The sequence below is a fragment of the Equus asinus genome, chromosome 5 (assembly GCF_041296235.1).
Source record: "Equus asinus isolate D_3611 breed Donkey chromosome 5, EquAss-T2T_v2, whole genome shotgun sequence".
In the NCBI taxonomy this organism is placed as follows: domain Eukaryota; kingdom Metazoa; phylum Chordata; class Mammalia; order Perissodactyla; family Equidae; genus Equus; species Equus asinus.
Window position 1 is genome coordinate 65,258,939 of NC_091794.1, and position 14,323 is coordinate 65,273,261.

The 14,323-nt window shown below is 40.2% G+C and overlaps 1 protein-coding gene across 1 annotated transcript in view; it reads left to right on the forward strand.

The window, feature by feature from the left end:
• CYP2J2 (cytochrome P450 family 2 subfamily J member 2) overlaps positions 1-14,323 on the forward strand; it is a 44,397-nt gene that overhangs the window by 13,771 nt on the left and 16,303 nt on the right. The window contains exons 3-6 of the mRNA XM_014844655.3: positions 556-705; positions 1,100-1,260; positions 3,994-4,170; positions 6,628-6,769. Coding sequence (XP_014700141.2) covers positions 556-705; positions 1,100-1,260; positions 3,994-4,170; positions 6,628-6,769 — 630 coding nt within the window. The remainder of the gene's footprint in view (positions 1-555; positions 706-1,099; positions 1,261-3,993; positions 4,171-6,627; positions 6,770-14,323) is intronic.

The window sequence follows — 14,323 nt, forward strand, 5'->3', positions numbered from 1 at the left end:
CAAAGGGTGGTCTGTTCAACACACTGAGCTCTTTTTCCTTGGCCTGTGCTGTTCTTTCTGCATAGAATCTTCACTCCTCCTTGCTTTCTTGAGTCATTCTGTCATCTTTTAAGATCATTCCTTCATCTTTCATCTTATGCTTGTAGTGTAAGATAACTTGAATCTACTTGTGTGACTGGTGATTAAAGCCTGGGCTTCAGAGTCAGGCAGATGTAGATTTGGATGCCTGTTCACCTGCTTACTAATTCTGTGACCTTGCAAAATTTGATTTGTCCCTTGTGCCTCAGTTTTCTCATCAGCATAATGAGGGGGGACAATAATAATTGTAGCTACCTCATAGAGTCTCTGTGAGTACTCAATTACATAATATATTAAAAATGCTAAAGTGCCTAGCATTGCAAGCAGGCAGTAAATGCTAGCCATAGTATCCATTGCCTTGGGATTATTTCTCTGAATAGTTTTCAAGTGCCTTAATGCCCTTCTTCCCTCCAGTGTACATCCTCATACCATTTGCCATTTATTCATATTATAGAATATTGCCTTTCTTTTTCCCAGGACTGATCATGTCCAATGGCCAGGTATGGAAGGAGCAAAGAAGGTTTGCCCTGACAACGCTGAGGAACTTTGGTTTGGGAAAGAAGAACTTGGAGGAACGCATTCAGGAGGAGGCCCACCACCTCATCCAGGCAATAGAGGAGGAGAATGGTGAGTGTTCCTAGCACAGGTGCAGGAGGCTGGCTCAGTAATTCACTGAGCAGATACTTATTACGTACATAAGTGCCTGTCTTGTGCCAAGGACTGTACTAGGCACTGAGGATATAACAGTGAACAACTAACCATGACCCTGCCGTCATGGAGCTCTAGGATTAAGCACAAGAAGATGAGTATTAAACACATTACTGATCTGAAATCATAGTCATCACTTTGACTTCCCAGGCATTGAGTGAGTACTTGCCATAAGTCAGACCATGTGTAGGGTGCTGTGACCAGAGCCGCATATGTGGTTCTGTACTCGGTGTGTCATGTGCGTGTAGCGTAGACGTTCAGTAGAAAAAAGAAACAACCACTCTGAAAGATCCTTGTCTTCTTCCGTCTCCAGGACAGCCTTTTAACCCTCACTTCAAGATCAACAATGCAGTTTCCAATATTATTTGCTCCATCACCTTTGGAGAGCGCTTTGAGTACGAGGATGGTCAGTTTCGAGAACTCCTGAGGATGCTGGATGAGGTCACCCATCTGGAGGCATCACTGTGGTGCCAAGTAAGGGCTTCTCTTTCCATATCTTGGATGAGGATATTGGAGCTGATGTCAGACACAGATGAGTTGTTCTTTATTTTTTAATCTAAAATATAAGCTTATTAAATTGACTTCAACTCAGACTTATTTGAAATCAATCTGTTGACTTTAGTGTTTTTGATAATATTAAATATTTACTGTATACAAAAAACATATCTAGTATTCCTGGAAAGTACAGACTTTACATAACACACGCCTGCGCATGTATGTTTTATTTGAGAAGTGCGTGTTGCCATTGCCTTGAGCGTCTCCACTCCACATCCCTCCCTGACCACGCATCTCCTTCCTCCCTCAGGCGCTCTTCTGTGCCAGGCTTCTCACTTGGCAGACTGTATTAAGATTCATCTGTGTTAGCTGCTCTCTTGTTAAAATTCTCAGCAGTATCCCATAGTATGAAGATGCCACTGTTTGTTATTCTGTTCTCTATTGACAGACACTTGGGTTGTTCCCAGTTTTTGAATGTTATGAATAAAGCCGACATGAACATTCTTACATAGTTGTTCATGTGGACACGTCTACTTATCTCTCTTGTGTGTATACCTGGACAGCAAAGGTCCTAAAAGTTTCCACAGTGGTTGCACTATTTACATACACATTGACATTTGATGTTATCAATCTTCTAATTCATAGGGTGTAGATCTTTGAGATTCAAACCTCAAACCACCACTTTCTTGGTGGGCCTTCACTCCAGTTTTATTACTCTAGGCCTTGAGTCTGTCAAAAATTCTGCTCAGGGACCAGCCCTGTGGCCTAGTGGGTAAGTTTGACATGCTTTGCTTCAGCAGCCCTGGTTTTGTTCCCAGGAGCAGGCTGACACCACTCATCAGTGGCCATGCTATGGCGATGACCCAGGTGCAAAATAGAGGAAGCTTGGCAAAGATGTTGACTCAGGGTGAATCTTCCTCAGCAAAAAACAAAAAAAAACCCAACTCTGCTCAGCTTCTTGGTCTCTGAGCCACTTTTCTAGATTTGGAAGACAAGTTTAGGGGAAAATGAGCCCCAAGTGTCATGGTCACCTCTCTGGTATCTAGAAGTGGATTTATTTTTATTTATTCCTGGAAAACATATTTTCCTGGAGTTTTATGGACCTGCCACACCAAAACTGCTAAAGCACTTAGCATGATTCCTGGCGCATTGAAAGGGTGTAAGGAATGTGGCCTATTGTTATTATTGTCGACTTATTTTGAATTCCTTGTTCTCACTTTTAGCCATGGTCGTCCCCAGTTCAGTAATTCCATTTTCTTTTCTCCTATTTAGACAGAATCTAGGAAGTCTTGAGAGTTCAGTGGGTACACAGCTGACTTTTCCCAGGGAAAATAAATGCCTGGGAGGTAAGAAGGGGCAATAGGTTAGGGATAGTAAGTGCTTCTTGGAGTCCCAAAATAGACCGCGCACTTTGATCAACAGCTATCCATACTTTATCTCAGTTGATTTTTACAAGAACCCCATAAAGATAAAATGAAGCACCATGATGTGTGTGCAAGCAGATACGGGTTGCGTGAGTAACTCCAGATAGTGGTCCATTGGCTCTGTGTTAAGTGCTCATTGGAGCTCATGTCATTCAGCCACTATAATAACCCTGTGGCCCCATTGGCAGCTAGCTAAACTAAGGAGCAACAAGTCACATCATCATCTTAATTATTATTACCAAAGCGTTATAGTTGCAAAGCAGCAGAACTAACAGTCAAAGCCACGGCTGTCTCCTTTGATGTCTGGGTGATGTTCCATTATCTTATGCTATCTCTTTTCTACCAGAAATTATTAGAGCAAATATATTTAAGAAAACACTTTATTTCAGTAAAAAATATCTTACCCACATGGAGATTACATCTTAGTGGGACAGACAATTGCATATGTATGTTTAGCGCATATATATATATGTATATAATCTCACACAGACACGCATATTAGTGATAGTTGCCATGAAGGAAAATAAAACAGGATAAGGGAATGGAAAGAGGGTGACAGGGGTGCTTCCACTTATGGGCTCATTGGGTAAGAGCACTCCAAGGAGGTGACATGTGAGCAGCACCTTAATGAAATGGGGGGCTGGAGTTATACAGATTTCAGAAGAAGAGCATTCTTGGTGGAAGGAACAGCAAATGCAGCACCTCAAGAGGTGCATCCTTGATGTCACCACAGAGGCCAATGGGGCTGGACTGGAGAGAGTGAGAGAGAGTGAGATGGCGGGGAGTGATAGCAAAGGAGGCGATGGTGTGTGCAGGGGCCAGCTCACACAGAGCTTATACGCCTGGAGAGTGACTTAGAACTTTATCTGAGTGTCATGGGAAGTCATTGAAGAGTGACAGCCAGAGTGAAATGAGCTGATGGGACTGTTAAATGATCACTCTGGCAGCTCTGTGGAGAACAGACTGGGAACGGTGTTCAGAATGGAGTCAGGAGGACTGCTGGAGGTGATTACAACACCAGATAGGAAGTATTGGTGGTTTGTACTAAGGTGACGAAGCAGTTGGGGTGGTGAGAAGTGGTCTGAAACTGGATCTGTTTTGGAACTAAGCACTGCAATGCCTTGCTAGAGCGCTGAGAAGAGGGATGAGAGAAATGAGAGTCAAGGATGACCCCAAGGTTTAAGCGTAAGCAAGTAAAAGAGAGAGAAAGAGAAGATGATTTCTGTTGTCTTAAAAGGGGAGAACTGGCACCACGTAGTCGTGTGATTGTCTTGTTTTTCTCCACCAGCTCTACAATGCCTTTCCACGGATAATGAACTTCCTTCCTGGCCCCCACCAAACACTCTTTAGCAACTGGGAGAAACTGAAATTGTTTGTTGCTCGTGTAATTGAAAACCACAAAAGAGACTGGAACCCTGCCGAAACAAGAGACTTTATTGATGCTTACCTCAAGGAAATGGAAAAGGTGAGGATACCAAAGTTGTTTCCTGTGTTTTATTCTTTTTTTTAAAGTCTGTTTTCCATCTATTTATCTTTTTTGCTCAACCTATGTATTCAGGTTTTTACTTCTACAATTATTAACACCTCTTTTTTTGTCCTTGGTTTCTATTTTGTATAGCTTCTTGTAGTACTTATTTTTCTTTTCTTTTCTTTTTTTTTTGAGGGAGATATTAGCCCTGAGCTAACATCTGCCGCCAATCCTCCTCTTTGTGCTGAGGAAGATTGGCCCTGAGCTAACATCCATGCCCATCTACCTCTGTTTTGCGTGTGGGACGCCTGCCACAGCATGGCTTGATGAGCAGTGCATAGGTCTGCACCCGGGATCCAAACCGGCGAACCCCTGGCTGCCTAAGTGGAGCACGCGAACTTAACCTCTGTGCTGTCAGGCCAGCCCCTCCTGTGTTTCATTTTTAACAAGCAAATGAGGGCAGGCTTGTTTGCTATTGCTGCTATAGCAAATTACCAAGAACTTGGGATGTTAAAACCACACTAGTTGATTCTCACAGTTCGGGCAGTCAGGAGTCTGATTAGCCTCACTGGCTCGAGTCCAGGTGTCAGCAGGACTGGCTCCTTCTAGAGGCTCAAGGAAGAATCCTTTCCTTTCCTTGACTTTCCAGCTTCCTGTAGACGCTACCTATATTGCTTGGCTCATGGCCCTTTCTCCATCTTTTAAGCCATCCATGTAGCATCTTCTCTGCTACCATCTTTACATCTTCTCTTTATGACTCTCTTGCCTCCCTCTTAAGACTCTTGTGATTATATTGGGCCCACTGGGATAATCCAGGATAATCTTCCCATATCAAGACCCTTAATTTAATCATATCTACAAAACCTCTTTTGCCATAGTAGGTAATATTCACAGGTTCCAGAGACTAGGAAGTGGACATCTTTGTGGGTCATTGTTCAGCCTCTTACCTGAAGAGGCAGTATTTCACAGAGTGCAGGAATAGCATTAACTCAGGACTGATGAGGCAAGTGGAAATAAAGATAGGGGTTTAATAGCGTTCGTCTTGAGGCTGTGGGAATGCCCAAATACTGCCTTTTCGTTGTCTCTTCTCTACCCTGTACTCATGTCTGGAGGAGCTGTACACAAAAGGAAAAATAAGAATTGAACCTCAAAGCACTGTTTCATTATTAGTTGATCCTATGCCCAGCTATTGACACCTTCCCTCAGCCCCCAGTGCAGAACAAAGTAAAGCTGAGTCAGAGGCCAGAGTTTAGCCTCAGGGCCTAAGTTGGAGCCCATATCATTCACTTTCCAACATTATAGGAAAGAAGCAGGGAAAAAAAAAACCCAAATTGGATATACAGCCTTTAACACAGAAAAGCGTCTGTTTATATACATCACTGCATCAGCGTCAGAATCTTTGACTCATCAGATTCTTTGTTCCTCCTCCTGGAGTTGGAAGAATGGTGGATTTCTTTCCATATCCTCTCTTTTTTTCATCTTATTGATATAGCATTAACAGAAACATTGATTTCTGCTCAGAGGAGGAGACTTCACTTGCCATGCAGTGTGCAGGTATGGGACCACACAGTAAGAGGAATGTTGACAAATTGAAGCTTCCAGAGGAAGGTGGTAAAGATGATGGAATGCCGTAAGGAATGGTTGATGGAATCAGAGAAGTTTAACCTAGAATGCGAAAGATTAATGGGGGCCTATGAGGATTGTTGTACAGAAGAGGAATTCAGCCTATACTTTCTGGTGTCAGTACAACCATTTGCTGAATATTTGCTATTTGCCTTTCGCATCTCACGTAATTTATAATGTCGTCTTCTGGGGAGAGTGTTATTATTTCAATTTTTTTTTTGTGGAAGATTAGCCCTGAGCTAACTGCTGCCAATCCTCCTCTTTTTGCTGAGAAAAGCTGGCCCTGAGCTCACATCCATGCCCATCTTTCTCTCCTTTATATGTGGGACACCTGCCACAGCATGGCGTGCCAAGCAGTGCCATGTCTGCACCCGGGATCCAAACCGGCGAACCCCGGGCCGCCAAAGTGGAACGTGTGAACTTAACCGCTGCGCCACCAGGCCGGCCCCTATTATTTGTATTTTATAAAACAGGAAACTGAAGCACAGAGAGGTTAACTTGCCTTATAGGTCATTCAGGTGTGGATGATGTGGCTGATATTGAAACCCAAGTCTATCTTTCCACTGTACTAGTAGCTTTTCCCAAATTATAGGCATAAAGAAATAATAGTCTTGATTTTCACCCACCCAAGCTAACAAAAGCTTCCAGCTCTTGGGGCAGGAGGATGCTGGTGATATTGCTCTGATAAGCCTCTGCCTCCTGAGATGGCCACAGAGAGAGTCGTTCCTCCTGGGGGTCTTTCCTTCCATGTTCTCTCCCTCGGATGATGCCGCTGCATGTTGTGGCAAGCAAGAACCCTCTGAATAAACCAATAAACACTGTCCTTTCTAGTATAAGGGCGATGTCACTTCAAGTTTCCATGAAGAAAACCTCATCTACAGTACCCTGGACCTCTTCTTTGCTGGAACCGAGACGACTTCGACAACACTGCGCTGGGGTCTGCTCTACTTGGCCCTCTACCCAGAAGTCCAAGGTGAGCACGGCAGTGAGTGTGCTTGGGCCCGGACAGAGTGGTTCTTCCTGGAGCATACTGCCCCAAAGGCAAGGCCATAAGATAACACGGTAGAATGGAAAGATAGGTAGGACAGTCCAAGGCCATGTGGACTTCATAGCAGGCACGTTCTTCAGTTTATGTCAATATTGTGCTGGGTCCATGTAATACAAATGTAACAGAGGGTCCATGCCCTTGGGGACTTGGAGTCTAGTGGAGAGAGCAGTGAAGTCAGTTGACATTACACTGAGTGCCAGGAAAGACTTACAGTCTCATATGGAATCTGGTTGTAGCCGTCCCTTCTTTTCTTTTTTTTTTTTAATTGTAGTAACATGGGTTAATAACATTATATAAATTTCAGATGTGCATCATAGTATATTTCAAATTCTGTGTAGATTACATCATGTCCACCACCCAAAGATTAATTACAATCCATCACCACACACATGTGTCTAATCACCCCTTTCGCCCACCTCCCTCCCCCCTTCCCCTATGGTAACCACTAATGCAATCTCTGTTGCTATGTGTTTGTTTGTCCTTGTTTTTATCTTCCACTTATGAGTGAGATCATATGGTATTTGACTTTCTTTCTCTCACTTATTTCACTTAGCATAATACCCTCAAGGTCCATCCATGTTGTCACAAATGGCTGGATTTCATCGTTTCTTATGGCTGAGCAGTATTCCAGTGAGTATATATACCATTCTTTATCCATTTGTCCCTTGGTGGGTACCTGGGTTGCTTCCAAGTCTTTGCTATTGTGCGTAATGCTGCAATGAACATAGGGGTGCGTATATCTTTACACATTAGAGTTTTCAAGTTCTTTGGATAAATTCCCAGCAGTGGGATAGCTGGATCATATGGTAATTCTATTCTTGATTTTCTGAGGACTCTCCACACTGTTTTCCATAGTGACTGCGCCAGTTTGCTCTCCCACCCGCAGTGTACCAGGGTTCCTGTCTCTCCACATCCTCTCCAACACTTTGTGTTTCCTGTCTTGTTAATTATAGCCATTCTTATGGGAGTGAGGTGATATCTCATTGTAGTTTTTGATTTGCATTTCCCTGATAGTTAATGATGTTGAACATCTTTTCATGTGCCTGTTGGCCATCTGTATATCTTCTTTGGAGAGATGTCTATTCAGATCTTTTGCCCATTTTTTTACTTGGGTTGTTGGTTTTTTTGTTCTTGAGATGTATGAGTTCTTTGTATATTTTGGCTATTAACCCCTTATGTAATATATGGTTTGTAAATATCTTCTCCCAATTGTTAGGGCGTCTTTTCATTTTGCTGTGCAGAAGATTTTTAGTTTGATGTAGTCCCATTTGTTTATTTTTTCTATTTCCCTTTCTCTGTCAGACATGGTACTTGAAAAAATGCTGCTAAGACCCATGTCGAAGAGGGTACTGCCTGTTTTCTTCTAGAAGTTTCGTGGTTTCAGGTCTTACATTCAAGTCTTTAATCCATTTTGAGTTGATTTTTGTGTATGGTATAAGATAACGGTCTACTTTCATTCTTTTGCATGTGGCTGTCCAGTTTTAATACCATTTATTGAAGAGATTCTCCTTTCTCCATTGTATGTTCTTGGCTCCCTTGTCAAAATTATATGTCCATAAATGTGTGGGTTTATTTCTGAGCTCTCAATTCTATTCCATTGATCTGTGTTTATGTTTTTGTCCTAGTACCATGCTGTTTGGGTTACTATAGCTTTGTAGTATATTTTGAAATCAGGGAGTGTGATACCTCCAGCTTTGTTCTTTTTTCTCAGGATTCCTTTGGCTATTCAGGGTCTTTTGTTGTTCCATATAAATTTTAGGATTCTTTGTTCTATTTCTGTGAAACATGTTGTTGGAACTTTGGTAGCGATTGCATTGAATCTATAGATTGCTTTAGGAAGTATGGACATTTTAACGATGTTAATGCTTCCAGTCCAAGAGCACAGAATATCTTTCCATCTCTTTGTGTCTTCTTCAATTTTTTTCAATGATGTTTTATAGTTTTTGGTGTACAGATCTTTCACCTCTTTGGCTAAGTTTATCCCTAGGTATTTTATTCTTTTTGTTGCAATTGTAAATGGGATTGTATTCATAATTTCTCCTTCTGCTGCTTCGTTGTTAGTGGGTAGAAATGCAGCTGATTTTTTCATGTTGATTTTGTATCCTGCAACTTGACCATATTCATTTATTATTTTTAAAAGTTTTTTAGTGGATTCCTTAGGGTTTTCTGTATCTGAAATCATGTCGTCTGCAAATAGTGACAGTTTCAGTTCTTCTTTTCCAATTTGGATCCCTTTTATTTCTTTTTCTTGCCTGATTGCTCTAGCTAGGACTTCCAACACTATGTTAAATAAGAGTGGTAACAGTGGGCATCCTTGTCTGGTTCCTCTTCTTAGAGGGATAGCTTTCAGTTTTTCTCCATTGAGAATGACATTTACTGTGGGTTTGTCATATATGACCTTTATTATGTTGAGGTATTTTCCTTCTATTCCAATTTTATTTAGAGTTTTTATCATAAATCGTTGCTGTCTCTTGTCAAATGCTTTCTCTGCATCTATTGAGATGATCATGTGATTTTTATTCTTCATTTTGTTAATGTGGTGTATCACGTTGATAGATTTGTGGATGTTGAACCATCCCTGCATCCCTGGAATGAAACCCACTTGATCATGATGTATGATCTTTTTAAAGTATTGTTGTATTTGGTTTGCTAGTATTGAGGATTTTTGCATTGATGTTCATCAGTGATATTGGCCTGTAATTTTCTTTTTTCTGTTGGCCTTGTCTGGTTTTGGTATCAGGATAATATTGGCTTTGTAGAATGAGTTAGGAAGCTTCCCCTCCTCTTCAGCTTTTTGAAAGTTTGAGAAGGATAGGTATTAACTCTTCTCTGAATGTTTGGTAGAATTCACCAGGGAAGCTGTCTGGTCCTGGACTGTTATTTTTTTGGTGGTTTTTGACTACTATTTTGAACTCCTTACTGGTGATTGGTCTGTTCAAATTCTCTTACTTCTTCTTGATTCAGTTTTGGAAGGTTGTATGATTCTAAGAATTTATCCATTCTTCTAGATTATCCAGTTTGTTGGCGTATAGCTTTTCAGAGTATTCTCTTAGAATCTTTTGTATTTCTGAGGTGTCTGTTGTAATTTCTCCTCTTTCATTTCTGATTTTATTTATTTGAGCCTTCTCTCTTTTTTTTCTTAGTGAGTTTAGCTGAAGGCTTGTCAATTTTGTTTCTTTTCAAAGAAGCAGCTGTTGGTTTCATTAACTTTTTCTATTGTTTTTTCAGTCTCTATTTCATTTATTTCTGCTCTGGTTTTTATTTCCTTCCTTCTGCTGATTTGGGGCTTTGTTTGTTCTTCTTTTTTCCAGTTTTCCTGTAGATGCACTGTTAGATTGTTTATTTGGGACTCTTCTTGTTTGTTGAGCTAGGCCTGACTTGCTGTAAACTTCTGTTTTAGAACCGCTTTTGCTGTATTCCATGGATTTTGGCATGTCTTGTTTTCATTTTGATTTGTTCCACATATTTTTTGATTTCTCTATTGACCCAATCATTGTTCAGTAGCATTTTGTTTAATCTCTACATGTTTGTGGCTTTTCTGATTTTCTTCCTGTGGTTGATTTCTAGTTTCATATCTTTGTGGTCAGAAAAGAGGGTTGTATTATTTTGGTCTTCTTAAATTTAGTGAGACTTGTTCTGTGGCCTAATACGTGATCAGTTCTGGAGAATGTTCTGTGAGCATTTGAAAAGAATGTGTATTCTACAGTTTTTGGATGGAATGTTCTATTTATATCTACTAAGTTCATCTGGTCTAATGTGTCATTTGAGACCAACGTTTCCTTGTTGATCTTCTGTTTGGATGATCTATCTGTTGGTGTAGGTGGAGTGTTAAATTCCCATACTATTACTGTGTTACTGTCTATTTCTCCTTTTATGTCTGTTAATAATTGATTTATATATTTAGGTGCTCCTATGTTGTGTGCATAGATATTTACAAGTGTTATATCCTCTTGTTGGATTGTTCCCTTTATCGTTGTGTAGTGCCCGTCTTTGTCTCTTGTCACAGTGTTTGTTTTAAAGTCTATTTTGTCTGATGTAAGTATTGCTAGCTCAACTTTTTTTCTTTGCCATCTGCATGGAGTATCTTTTGCCATCCCTTCACTTTCAGTTTGTGAGTGTCTTTAGGTCTGGAGTGTGTCTCTTGTATGCAGCATATATATGGGTCTTGTTTTTTGATCCAATCTGCCACCTTATGACTTTTGATTGGAGCACTTAGTCCATTGACATTTAAAGAAGCTATTGATAAATATGTATTTATTGCCATTTTGCTACTTTTTTTCTGCATGTTTTGGTAGTTCTCTTCCTTTCTTCTTCTCTTGCTCTCTTCCCTTGTGGTTTGAAGGCTTTCTTTATTTTTTTTTTATTATTATTATTATTATTATTATTTTTATTAATGTTATGATGGATTACAAGCTTGTGAAATTTCAGTTGTACATTTTTGTTAGTCATGTTGTGGGTACACCACTTCCCCCTCCGTACCCTCCCCCCACCCCCCCTTTTCCCTGGTAACCACCGATCAGATCTCCTTCTCAATATACTAATTTCCACCTATGAGTGGAGTCATATAGAGTTCGTCTTTCTCTGACTGACTTATTTCGCTTAACATAATGCCCTCGAGGTCCATCCACATTGTTGTGAATGGGCCAATTTCGTCTTTTTTTATGGCTGAGTAGTATTCCATTGTGTATATATACCACATCTTCTTTATCCAATCATCAGTTTCTGGGCATGTAGGCTGGTTCCACGTCTTGGCTATTGTAAATAATGCTGCGATGAACATAGGGGTGCAACGGACTCTTGAGATATCTGATATCAGGTTCTTAGGATAGATACCCAGTAATGGGATGGCTGGGTCATAGGGTATTTCTATTTTTAACTTTTTGAGAAATCTCCATACTGTTTTCCATAGTGGCTGTACCAGTTTGCATTCCCACCAACAGTGTATGAGGGTTCCTCTTTCTCCACAACCTCTCCAACATTTGTCGTTCTTGGTTTTGGATGTTTTTGCCAATCTAACGGGGGTAAGGTGATATCTTAGTGTAGTTTCGATTTGCATTTCCCTGATGATTAGCGATGATGAACATCTTTTCATGTGTCTATTGGCCATATTCATATCTTCTTTTGAGAAATGTCTGTTCATGTCCTCTGCCCATTTTTTGATCGGGTTGTTTGTTTTTTTGTTGTTAAGCAGTGTGAGTTCTTTGTATATTATGGAGATTAACCCTTTGTCGGATAAGTGGCTTGTAAATATTTTTTCCCAATTAGTGAGCTGTTTTTTTGTTTCAATTCTGTTTTCCCTTGCCTTGAAGAAGCTCTTTAGTCTGATGAAGTCCCATTTGTTTATTCTTTCTATTGTTTCCCTCAACTGAGGAGTTACAGTGTCCGAAAAGATTCTTTTGAAACTGATGTCAGAGAGTGTACTGCCTATATTCTCTTCCAAAAGACTTATTGTCTCAGGCCTAATCTTTAGGTCTTTGATCCATTTTGAGTTTATTTTGGTGTGTGGTGAAAAAGAATGGTCGATTTTCAATCTTTTGCATGTGGCTGTCCAGTTTTCCCAGCACCATTTGTTGAAGAGACTTTCTTTTCTCCGTTGTAGGCCCTCTGCTCCTTTGTCGAAGATTAGCTGTCCATAGATGTGTGGTTTTATCTCTGGGCTTTCAATTCTGTTCCATTGATCTGTGGACCTGTTTTTGTACCAGTACCATGCTGTTTTGATCACTGTAGCTTTGTAGTATGTTTTGAAATCGGGGATTGTGATTCCGCCGGCTTTGTTTTTCTTGCTCAGGATTGCTTTAGCAATTCGTGGTCTTTTGTTCCCCCATATGAATTTTAGGATTGTTTGTTCAATTTCTGTGAAGAATGTTCGTGGGATTCTGATTGGGATAGCATTGAATCTGTATATTGCTTTAGGTAGTATGGACATTTTAACTATGTTTATTCTTCCAATCCATGTGCAAGGAATGTTTTTCCATCTCTTTATGTCATCGCCTATTTCTTTCAAGAAAGTCTTGTAGTTTTCATTGTATAGATCCTTCACTTCCTTGGTTAAGTTTATCCCAAGGTATTTTATTCTTTTCGTTGCGATTGTGAATGGGATAGAGTTCTTGAGTTCTTTTTCTGTTAGTTTATTGTTAGTGTATAGAAATGCTACTGATTTATGCACGTTAATTTTATACCCTGCTACTTTGCTATAGTTGTTGATTATTTCTAATAGTTTTTCTGTGGATTCTTTGGGGTTTTCTATGTATAAGATCATGTCGTCTGCAAACAACGCGAGTTTTACTTCTTCGTTACCTATTTGGATTCCTTTTATTTTTTTTTCCTGCCGAATTGCTCTGGCCAGCACCTCCAGTACTATGTTGAATAAGAGTGGTGAAAGTGGGCACCCTTGTCTTGTTCCTGTCCTCAGAGGGATGGCTTTCAGCTTTTGTCCATTGAGTATGATGTTGGCTGTGGGTCTATCATATATGGCCTTTATTATGTTGAGGTACTTTCCTTCTATACCCATTTTACTGAGGGTTTTTATCATAAATGGGTGTTGGATCTTGTCGAATGCTTTCTCTGCGTCTATTGAGATGATCATGTGGTTTTTGTTTTTCATTTTGTTGATGTAGTGTATCACGTTGATTGACTTGCGGATGTTGAACCATCCCTGTGTCCCTGGTATAAATCCCACTTGATCCTGGTGTATAATCTTTTTGATGTATTGCTGTAATCGGTTTGCCAAAATTTTGTTGAGGATTTTTGCATCTATGTTCATCAGTGATATCGGCCTGTAGTTCTCCTTCTTTGTGTTGTCCTTGTCAGGTTTGGGGATCAGAGTGATGTTGGCTTCATAGAATGTGTTAGGGAGTTCTCCATCTTTCTCAATTTTCTGGAACAGTTTGAGGAGAATAGGTATTAAGTCTTCTTTGAATGTTTGGTAGAATTCTCCAGAGAAGCCGACTGGTCCTGGACTCTTGTTTTTGGGGAGGTTTTTGATTACCGTTTCTATTTCCTTACTTGTGATTGGTCTATTCAGATTCTCCATTTCTTCCTGATTCAGTTTGGGGAGATTGTAGGAGTCTAGGAATTTGTCCATTTCTTCCAAGTTGTTCAATTTGTTGGCATATAGTTTTTCATAGTATTCTCTTATGATCTCTTGTATTTCATTGGTATCTGTTGTGATTTCTCCTCTGTCATTCCTGATTTTATTAATTTGCGCTTTCTCTCTTCTTTTCTTGGTGAGTCTGGCTAGGGGTTTGTCAATTTTGTTAATTCTTTCGAAGAACCAACTCTTTGTTTCATTGATCCTTTCTATTGTCTTTTTTGTTTCAATATCGTTTATTTCTGCTCTTATTTTTATTATTTCCCTCCTTCTACTGACTCTGGGCTTTGTTTGTTCTTCTTTTTCTAGTTCCGTTAGGTGTCGTTTGAGGTTGCTTACGTGAGCTTTTTCTTGTTTAGTGAGGTGAGCCTGTATTGCGATGAATTTCC